The sequence below is a fragment of the Agelaius phoeniceus genome, chromosome 13 (genome assembly GCF_051311805.1).
Source record: "Agelaius phoeniceus isolate bAgePho1 chromosome 13, bAgePho1.hap1, whole genome shotgun sequence".
In the NCBI taxonomy this organism is placed as follows: domain Eukaryota; kingdom Metazoa; phylum Chordata; class Aves; order Passeriformes; family Icteridae; genus Agelaius; species Agelaius phoeniceus.
The window spans coordinates 15,218,190-15,229,342 of record NC_135277.1 but is presented as its reverse complement, the minus strand read 5'-3'; the positions used below and the strand labels follow the sequence as shown (position 1 = coordinate 15,229,342).

At 42.2% G+C, this 11,153-nt stretch overlaps 1 protein-coding gene across 4 annotated transcripts in view; it reads left to right on the top strand.

Moving 5' to 3' along the window:
• The first annotated feature begins 406 nt into the window (after positions 1-406).
• Positions 407-11,153, top strand: part of MTMR10 (myotubularin related protein 10) — a 36,011-nt gene continuing 25,264 nt past the window's right edge. The window contains exons 1-2 of one of the 4 annotated variants that reach the window (XM_054642509.2): positions 407-749; positions 2,047-2,107. In XM_054642509.2, coding sequence (XP_054498484.1) covers positions 696-749; positions 2,047-2,107 — 115 coding nt within the window. In that variant the 5' untranslated portion in view covers positions 407-695. The other 3 variants (XM_054642510.2, XM_054642514.2, XM_077185429.1) reach the window with 3 other exon arrangements.

The following is an 11,153-nucleotide window of genomic DNA, read 5'->3' as shown; positions in this document are numbered from 1 at the left end:
ACCTGGCTGTGAACGCTGCCAGCGATGGAGCAGCCCCGGCCTCCGTGGGCAGCCTGTGCCAGTGTCACCAGCCCCTCTCTCCACCATGCCGGAGCTGGATTTTACCGCTGCCTTACGAGCCAGCCCTGGGTAGCGGGAACTCCTGCAGGCCCCGGGGCGGGGGTTTCAGTTCCCGCGGGGCTCTGAGGCCGAACCGCGGCAATCCTGTGCTTCGGTAGGCGACCCCGCCCGCCGCAGGCCCGGCGTTTGGCTGTTCCTGGGCAGGCCGGGGCCGGCGGGGCGGTGACCCGGCCCCGCAGTGCGGCCGTGCCGGGGCTGCGCGGTGCCGCGGGCCGGCCCTCACCGCCGGCCGCTTGTTCCCTCCGCGCCGCCGTACGCGGCCGCAGCGCGCCCGCCCCTCACGGCCCGGCCCGGCCCGCCGGGGCCGCCGCCCGCCCAAGGAGCCGCTGGGCCGGCTCGGGGAGGCGGAGGGAGCGGCGGGGGCTCCATGCGGGGCGGCAGCGGCTCCAGCCCGGGCCTGCCCAGGCCGCTGGCTCCTCCCTTGGGGAAGGAGGGTGCGCCGGGGCCGCCCCCGCGGTGTGACGGGGAGCGCAGCCCGAGCGGCCGCGGGCGCCGGGCCTGAGCCGGCGGGCGTCGGCACCACCTCCGCGGCCCGGCCCGGCCCGGCCCGGCCCGCCCGCCCGTCGGCGGCCACAATGTTCTCCCTCAAGCAGCCCAAACCCACCTTCAAGTCGTACCTTCTGCCTCAGGTAACCGCCTTTTACTGCCATTACCGACCTGCCCTCCCTGCCCTGCCCTGCCTGCCCTGGGCCGTCCCTGTCCCTGGCCGAGGTGCCGCCGGGGGCTGTGCCTGCTGGCCCGGGGGCTGTGCCCGCTGGCCCGGGGTGGCGAACAGCACCTGTGGAGGGGCTGCCGGGTGCCCGAGCCCTCCGTGGCCCCGGGAGACAAAAGCTGCGCAGCCGGGTCGGGGTGCAGCCCCTCGGCCTCCGGGTCTCCGCGCCGCACACGGACAGAGCCCGCACGGCGCTCGGGAAACAGGACTTCTATCAGAATAAAGTCTCGTGTTCATTAAAATCGGCCCGTGCCAGATTATTTTGGAAAGTTGTGAGTTATGCTTCAGGTGTTTGGGCTCGCTTTGCTCCAAGCAGCGCTGGGCGGGATGAGGAGAAAGCAGCGGGCGCTGCTCTGCTGTGCGGATAGTTAAACTCTCACTTGTAGCCGCCGCTTCATGTTTAGAACGTGTCTGATGGCATAAATAAGAAACCAAGTATATCTATCAATTGTATATAGCTCATATAGTACTGAGTATGTCGAGAACCGCCAGGACTTTTTGTCTCATCTGCATGTGCACTTGACAGAAAGTGATATTTATTTACTTTAGATAAGACAGGACTTCTTCTAGCAACATGTTTGACATGTTGACTCATTTTTGGTTTTTTCCCAGTTTTCTTAGTAGAAGTGAGATGTCGATGTAACACAGTTCTGGATATTCCTAGTCCTGGGAAATGGTTATATTGCTATCATTGTAGGAACCGTGGGTTATTTCACTAAATATTTCACTTTCAGTCTTTTTATAGAAGATTTTTATTTTTAAGGTTTGAAACTGAAGTGCAAGTAGGCATGTGCATGTTCTAGGCCTTAGGTTTTTTTGAAATCTTTCCTATCTTGGAAAGCTGTGCATGTTAGAAGTTAGTAGAGTTATTTTCAAGTTGAGTGTCTGTATCTGTAAAAATTGTTGAGGATCTTGAGCCATTATGGAGTGTCAAGCCAAATTGGTTTTTGTTCATCCTGCGACTTGTGATAGTTTGGGTTACCCAAATTTTTAAACATGAATATGAATATTTTAAATATGTTTAATTCTTTTGGTACAAATCTAAATGCCCTCAAAATTGTTAAAAACTCTTACTATGATTGGATTCCAGCTCCTTAAGATGAACCTTTTCGGTTAAAACAACTTTCTCTTCTGTACAAGTAGGTCAGGCTTGTGTCTAACTGTAAAGTTCTGAGCCTTAAGTTAATTATCTTTCTTTTTTTTTTTTTCTTCAGGCTGATGACAATATAGCATCAGAACCAAGGATTAAAAAACTGGAACCAGTACTTTTACCAGGTAGGCATGAATCAGGAATTTGACAAATACCTCTGTTGGTATTGATTTTGGTATATTTTAATCTTAGCATTGCTCATTGAGGGAATATTGCTTTTGGGCAGGAAAAGGTAATGATATTTGTGCCTGAAGAAAGTTATTCTAACACACCTGAAACACTAAATAAATACAAAGACAGTTTTGCCTGTGTGATGCTTTACTACATATAAAATAATGTCTTGGTTTTATTGTGAGTATTGGAAATTAAACCACTGTTAAATGTTTTTGCATTCTTGACACCTTTTAGAAGAGTACTGTTAATTACACTTTTCTCAGACAGATTTTGCCTGTGTGCAGAGCCCAGTAGCAAAGCCTGTGTCAGTCTTCCTTTATTTTAAAGGAAAATAGTCACAGAATTTCCAGTATGTGGGTATGATTGATTTCTATATTGGAAAACTTCTAATGCCATCTTTATTCATTTATTGAATATGGTGCTGGTAGGTAAGTTTGGAATTTGTGTCTTCAGATCTCTACAGAATAATCTTTTTGGGAGTGGGTAAAATAAAGCTGTGCTTTTATTACTGTTCATCATAACATATTTTTAAAAATGTAGGGTATTAATGACATCCATATTTTAAATAAGAAATAATCTCTGGTAGATGACAGTTTGAGCAATGAGGATTTTTAAAAGCCTTTTTTCAGATACAGAAGGAACAATCTACTGTTCCCAAGATTACTTTCACTGCAAACTGTACATCACAGTAATAAATTTGGCTTACAGTTTGTAAGGATAATTTTGAGCTTAAAACAATGTCATACTACAGTTTTTTCTTAGCATTCAGAATGTCTATTTAAAAATATGAATTTACACACACACTGATGTAGGTATAAACAACTCTTAAAAATTATTTCTGTCACTGCTTTACATGGGCCTGTTGCTAATTAAGCTGTACTAATTGATATGTGATATGGTCCAGTGAGGTACCTAAGAGGCTGAAATACTGTGGAAGAGGTTCAACTGAAAGAGTAAATAACAACTGCCTGACATTCTTCATGAAACAAAAGAATGCAGAGTTTGCTTGAGGCATAAGTGTCCTAAAATACATTGCTGAGACTGCTTGATATTTGAAATAGTTATATTTTTATGCTTGCAAAACTTCTGCTTACCACTTGGCATCTCACTGATTGTGTTGCAGTTGATATTCATCCAAGGCCTTTGACTCACAAGGAAGTGACTGCATGTTCTTCTCTGAGACATTCCACAGCAACTGCAGGGCAGTACGAGAGTGCTGTGCTCAAAATGTAGCACATCTTGCCTTTGCTGTGGGACCTGGCCAGGAGCAGTCACAAAAAGTAACTTCTGTACTGCCACATCTTGCAGTGTGGTTCATGCTCTATTTGTGGAACTCCAGAGTACTCTAAAATGGTGCTGACTGGGTTTGTTTTTCTCAACTGGCTTGTATTTATTCCCTCTTTGCATTATTTTCCTTGTCTGCACTCTCTTTGAAGTCAGCATTTGATGGCTTTTGGGACATTTATAGTAAGTTGCCCCAAGTTATGTGGAAGCCACAGTATGATGTACCACAAACTTAAAATTTCCACTTCCATATCATTCTAAGTTATTATTTTGAATTATTTCACAATAAGATTCACTGCTCTGTATGGCCACAGAGTACCTCTGACAAAATCTGTTCATGACTCTGAATGAGAGTTGGGAGGGTGTTGGAAGTGACATATTTTAAATTACTTAAATGCAATTCTTCCTGTTTGAAGTTAAGCACCAGCCTAAAGACATTTTTTTGTTTCTGTCATCAGCTGTGCTGTAGAAAAGTGCATAAACAAGTACACTTTGTACTGTTGGATAGGCTAGCTTGTGGATTTGTCATAGCCCAAGTTACTGGCCAAATTCCAACTCATTTAATTATATTAAGGCTGACTTGCACTTCCTTGTAAATACAGTTTCAGTATGGCATTCCTAATACCCTGTCCTTAACAATTGTGTGAAATTGCTTTTGCTCTCAGGAACAGAGATAAACCTGAGTGGCTGAATGTTTGTTACGCTTTTTAAGGAGTGGATTTTTTAAGGAGTTCTTTTGGAATTAAGTTACATTAGCACAAGTGGGTACTGGCTTTAGTAATCTTCAAAACCTGCAAATGGTTGTATTAAACTTTTGATTCCTAAAACATAGTGACTCTGAGGGAGTGGCTTGCTTACTAATTCCAAAGGAGCTAAATATCCTGCTGTCTAACTTGTATTTCTGTGCAGTGGAGGTTAGGACAAGGAGTTACAGGCTAGGAAATAATACATCTGGCTAGAAAATGAACTGGTTTTTACTTGAAAAAAGAAAATTCATTGCAATCAACTTTCAGCCTATAGAGTTTGTTTTGAAAGTTTCCTCTGGAGCTCAGACCCCACATCTCATCAGAATTTGGAGCAAAAGCCTGTGTTCTCATGAAACTGCATGCCCTGAGGAGCATGCTTATTGGGAGCAGGAACAAGTATCATTTAAAACAAGTGAAAACCTTGGTTGTAAGGGACAGCTCTGATACTGCAATAGGGAAAAGCATGTAATTTTATAGAATTTGGTATAATTTCATTGCAAAAGAGACGATACAGGTTTGAGGTGGAGTTATAAAAACGTTCTCTTTTTCTTTCTGCAGCTGTTTTCCTAGTGTTAGCTCTGTGAGTGAGAATTTCTACAGAATTAGTTAAGAGTTGGCCTCTGTAACAGTTTCACTTTTTTCCCCTTTGTTTGTGTACATTGCTAGTTTTATAAGCATGTCAAAGAGGAAAATTACAGAAATAGCAGGTAATCTAGCAGTCAGTCTGTTAAAGTGCCTTGCCTGGCTGGTAGGAAATGGGTCTGTTTACCTTAGGGGAGTGCTAGTTCATGTTGTTAAACCTGAAGGTGTGTTTTGTTCTGGGGATCAGCTGTAGCCTGTTTTCCATAACTGTGTCTGTAGCATTTCCAAGTCATCAACTTGATCATTGAAAAAGCCTGTGCAGCACAAGTGGGCTGTGAATGGCAGAGCAGTGTGCAGAGGTGCAGTACAGGGATACCAGTGGGCCAGGCTGGTGTCTGTACTGGAACCAGTGCCACACTGTGGTTTGGGCAAGACCAGGCAACGAGATCCTCACACAGGGCATTCTGCAGCAGATTATGTAACCAGTGGAGCATCTGATTGTGAGGAAAGGATTGTTCCTCCTGAATCTTAATGTCAACTTGAATTAGTTAAAATGTTGCTCAGTATGCTAATTTGCTAGTAGATTAAGATAGTAGTTGTTACCTGTTTTTTCCATGGTTATTAAATTACAGACTAAACTGAATTAGAATAATAATTTTTATCTTTTAGGCTTGTTGATGCTAAGGCAAGTTCAAGGGGCAGTGGTGGTGAGGTGCTATTGAAAGCAGCTGTGCACAGGCTGTTGTTTTGTGGTCAGGTGACAGAAGTGACCCTGAGAGCCGTCACCGGTGTGTGGTGGGTGACCAGCAGGGTGCGAGTACGGCTGGGCAGGGACAGATGTCACCTCTGGCTGCCATGGAGGCACCGAGGGACAGGGAGCAGGGCAAGCAGCTCCAGCTGCTCCCTCTGCAGAGTGCAGCATGGGGACACCCGAGTTCGGTTCCTCTTGCTGCATTTATGTTACTTGAGTTTATGCAGTTGCTTTCTATAGCTGTGTAAATGTTTGTCACCCACAGCTTCACCCATAGTTTAATTATATACTGTTAGAACTCCTTTTAATGTTTTTTTTTCTGAAATTACCACTATCCAGTTCCTCTGGGTAAATCCCAGGTCTTGTAGGGCACAGCAAACATCAGGCCATATTCCTCCATTTCATGCAAGCTGTGATTTTTAGACATGTGTTATATGTCCACTTTGTTTTCCCTCCATTTGGCTTAATTGTCTTAGTTAATCCTAAAAATGAAGTTTCCCATATCTGTAATCATTTTTTTATTAATTCTGAACGAGTTCCTGTTTCTTGCTGAGGTGGAATTATGTGTCCTGTTCAAGTTTTTTGCCATTGGATATATTCAGCTTTTATTTAATAATGCTGATTGACTTTACCACCTGCTTTCTTGATTTCTGTTGGCTTTTATATATATATATATATATATATATATATGTGCCTTTAGAAAGGCAAGTGACTGTAAAAATTTAATTTTGGGAGGTTTTTAAGACTGTATCATGGAAAGATTTAATCTTTTAGAAGAGTCTGTTTCTCTAGCTCCCAGTTAGCTCCCAGCTTTTTGTTTTTTTCTGCTTTCTGCAATTCCTTGTTACATTGAGTCATGTGTTCCAGAGCAGCTGCAACGCATCATGTGATAGGAGAGGGAAAGTCACTGTTCACTGAGGCACCCTTGTGCCGTAGTGCCCCAGGTAGGTTCTTTTGTCACTGCTCTGACCCTGTGCCTCCTCCTCGGCGTTTCCTGTGCTCCGCGGTGGCCCAGGCAGGAGGCAGCGGCCGCGCTGTGCAGTGAGTGCCCGGGCAGGGCGGGGGCTGTGTGAGCCGGGGCCCGGGTTAATGAGGTTAATGAGGTTAACGAGTAACCCCGCGAGCTCTCGGGTCTGCCCGCTTGCCTGTTAGGAACCATTTTGCCTTAATGCCTCCGAGGGAAAGCTGGGGTTGTTTACTCGGTACAAGTGCTGTGCTGTGGCTGCCTTTTCCTGTGGCTGTTTCTGCAGTGAGGTACTGATATTCAGGAAGGCAATACCTGATCTGCGGAGGGTGTGCATGTGCTGCTGGTGAGCAGCAGCGAGAGCCTGTCGGTGCCGATAGCAGCGGAGCAGAACTTGCCCGAAGGCAGCCCCGCTGCTCCAGAGCACTCTGAGCTCTGATTGTCATCCCCAGTGCTGAGGAGAGCTCGCCAAGGCTCCCTCCCTGTGCAGCTGAGGAAGACTCATCCTAATGCAGGGTTAGGTTTTCTCCCTGCATCAGGGTTTTGATTTGAAACTGAAATGTTACTGTGAAAATTCATTTGTTTGTTTTTAAAATTAATAGGTGATATAAAAAAGGAAGCAAAAAAGCTTTGTAGCTGCAACTTGTTTTCACGAATCGGTGTCATACAAGGAGCATGATTATTTTCAGCATTTAAGAATGGCCAGATTAGAAGATCAGAATGGCAATTTGGAAAATAATGCAATGCCCTGAAGCTTTTTTAAAGTAAATATCTCAGTTTTTTTTGTTGTCTGTACAAAGATTGCCAAAAGTTCTATGTAAGTTATGAAAGTTTTGAATTCTGGATTTGAAACCTGAAACAACAGGTTTCTGCTAACTAGTTTTTCATACTGCAAGGAGTTTAAAAATGAACCAAACATTTGACTTAGATTTAGAATGAGATGTCACTTACAGTAAGTATATACTAAGTACTCTTTTCTGTTAAAGCTTTTTTGTTTGTTTGGCTCAAAATAAATTTTCAGGCATGGTTTGGGTTCAGTTAACTGCTTGTTCTGTGTTTGGTTTGACTTTTTTTAAGGACATAAGTACAACCAAGGCGGCCTGCATGCAGAATCTAAGTACCAGATACAATCTTAGAAGTAGATTTTACTGGATGGAGTAATTTTGTCCTGCCTTTTGTTATAAAAGGCATTTCTTAAAGCTTCTGACTGGTAATATATTTTAGTATTTGTAAACATCTGCAAAAATAATTTCCTAGATGCAACAGATTAGCCATAGGCCAATATGGGAATAATTCCTTGAAGCTCTTTTAAAATTAAATATTTTAATATTTTTACATGTGCATTTTGCAAAGAAGTTGTGAAATAATTGGTTTCTGCCCACTCTGCCTCACATTTATTTAGTGCTACAAGCCATTTTAATCCAGTAGATTCTGAATTGTCATCTGTCCAAGCTACTGGGGGTTTTGTCTCTTGGCAATTATATTTTCTTCCAATGAAGCAAGTCTTCAGTGAACTGATTCCAAACTTATTTCTAAACAAATGCTTCTGTATTCATTTATTTGTTAAGCCAAACCTGTATAATTTGATAGACTCAGTAGTACATTAGAACTTCAGCATCTATAGCTTGTATTGGTAACATAGTTATAAAATAACAAGCTGAAAACCTCAGTCTTCTCAAATTGTTACTGATTATATTGTTTAGGCAAAGTCAGGGTTTGGGAATCTGTAGTTTATGTAGCCAGACTTAAAAATATGCAAACACCAAACACACTCCCTCGTCACTGGCCTGTCCATTGGTCACATTACAGAGCTCTGACTAAATCATTGCTAAAACTCTTTATTGGAGGGGTTCTGGTGATAAGAGTTTATTTTAATTTGGCCCAGCTATAGATACAGATGCCTGCAGGAGCTGTTTATTGTTCTATTTTTCTCACACACAGGTGTGTTCTTATTAACTACTTCATGCTGACACCTTTTTGTGCAACCAAAGAACAAGCCAGATCAGAGCTAATTCAGGTGAAATTTGAACTGACAAAAAAGGAAGAAAAAATCCATTTTTAACTGGATCAGTTCTCTGGTGAGACTAACAAAGCCTGTCATAAATGGCAGTGCCAGCACAAGGCTTGAGATGGAAGTGAATGTTGAATATGGAACTGTTTCTATTGGAGTGGTAATACAAGTTCCTGGATTAAAGCAACTCTGTAAGCAGTTTTTTAGTTTGCTGCAATACTTTGGTTTCGATCTGTCTGATAGGGAGAGCTTTGCTCCTGATGGATGTTCCTTTCTTGCCTGGTGTTTGTTGCCTACTCTACATTTTTGTGTCCTTCACTGCGGTTCTGAGGTGTGGGGAAAGCTTTTGTGGAGAATCCCATCCTAGTTCAGAAAAGCAATTATCTTCTCAGCTCCCAGCTGTGGGTTTGTTTGGCTTTGTTTCTGGTTTTGGTTTTTTTGCAATGTTCATAAAGATTGGCCATTACTGGGCAAATACTGATTTTAATCTTGTTATCGTGCATGGGAAACACAGAGATGATCACTGAAAACTTACCAGGAAGCCTTTACTTTTTTGCTACTTTTTCCCTTTCTGAGCATTAAAAAAATATCTAAGTTCTTTTCTCTTAGCACACTAGAGAAACTAAAATATTAATATATGATATTTTAATAACAATTTTCTAATAAGACTGGCAAAGCAAGCTCTTTTGGTACTGTGCATTTACAACACACCACTCTCCAAACAGTGGTCAGAGTTGTTCTTTGGAATCTCAGGTTCTCCTGTTAAAAATCAATGCAAATTGTTTTTCATTCCCCAATAATCACAGAATTGAACTGTCCTTTTGGAACAACCTTGTAAGAACTCATGAAAATCAGAAAATAGATGAAAGACAATCATTTCATGAGCTTACAAATACTTTTTTTTTCCTTAAGTTTAGAAGTGCCTGGGCACACTGAACAGAAGATTCATTTAGAAGTGGATTAGAGACATTTACATCTAAATGCTTGATGCATACTAATAAACTCATACAATTTTGGTATTCTCTCCTCAAGAGAGCAGATAAAGGGACAAAAATGTTGTAGATTTCAGTTACTTATTAATGAACTTGTTATTGGAAATTCTTACTTGGGAAATTCTGAAAGTTAATTATTTGCCAAATATTTTACAAGTGAACTCATTATTGTGCATTCTTAACAGTTAAATTGCTACTTGAATTAACTTGAGCTTCTCTATTGTGAACTTGTAAGACTATGTTTCACATTAACAAGCTGGTTTTCTGTTGTCTTACTTGGGTATAATCATTGCCAGCATTGTAAATGGGAAACAGGAGTTCAGTTTCCAGGTGCTATTTTTTTATGGACTTTGGTAGAAATTACATGACTGCATGAAGTACTTAATAACCTCTGTTATGCTTATGTCTGTTAGACATTGAACATATCCATAGAGCTTCAATGCTCATTAAAGAAAGCTTATGCTGATCTATCTGTTCTTGTGCTTCTGGTACAGCATTGAGAAAGTTCCCTTAGCAGCATGCAGGGTACCTGCAAACTTACTGAACTTGTTTGCATTATTAATTTATGGAGTATGATTTTAGCTACTCATTGCCTCTAGCAATTATCAGATTTTTAATGTGATAAAAATACTGCCCGATAGCGTTTTAAGATGTGTGTGTATGTATGTGTGCCATGCCCTGTCTCTCAATACATATATGTATTGATCTCTGTGTATATAAAAAACTGCTCAGTTCCTTTAATTGTGTAGCACTGTTGTGCTCAGTCAGTGTTTTTAGAGTTGTTGAAAACTGCTCAGTCTGTATCACCTCCTGCATTAATGAGGTTGTGGTCCCTCATGCTACTCAAATCAGCCTTCTTTCCTGAAAAGTTACAAATTGCTACCTTTATTAGATAAACAAAAAAAAAAAATTAAACTTGATCCTGTGAGGCAGGGCACCAAAAGTTACAAAAACATAGTAGTGCAAATGGTGTAGGAACATCCTTTATTGTAGGAGGTCAGTGCTTGTGTTTCACGTTCTGAGGAGCCAAAGTGCCCCAAGGCTGGTGCAGAGTGCTGTGGCTGCAGGCTGGGGAGAGCACAGCTGGGCCATCCAGTGCTCCCTCCTGCTGATCCTGGGCTCAGCGGGGTTCTCCTGCCTCTCTCCCAGCTCCCACGTGTTCCCAGGCTCTGCTGCCTGCTTTTTATTTTGATTGCAGTGGGTTCTGCATTATGCTGGATTGGATACGTACCATGAATTCTCTTAACATCCAAAATTTGAACAGTCAGATTGTATTGGGAGATTTAGCAGAATTTTTCAGAAGTTTAACAGTTTTGGAGGCTGTGTGTTAGGTTGAGAGTGTATTATCTAGATAGATCCTTCAGTATCTCCTGTTATTTTTGTGATTTGTATATTTAAAGTAGAAATATTTTTATTAAACATGATTAGGCTTTCTATGTAAGGGTGGCAACCTGTAATTTCTGGTTTCCTGTCAAAGTTTAAACAAACTGCTCTCGTCTCCTGAGATCATTCGTTGACTCTTGGAGTCAGATGGAAGTGTTGACTGCTGTTCTGTGTCTGGAACAGCTTGTGACTGTTTACTGGAAAAAAGCAGCAGCTACATTGTAGAAATGTGCAGTGTAATATCTCTGAATAGCTCTGTTGTTGTCTTGTGTAGGAGAAATCAC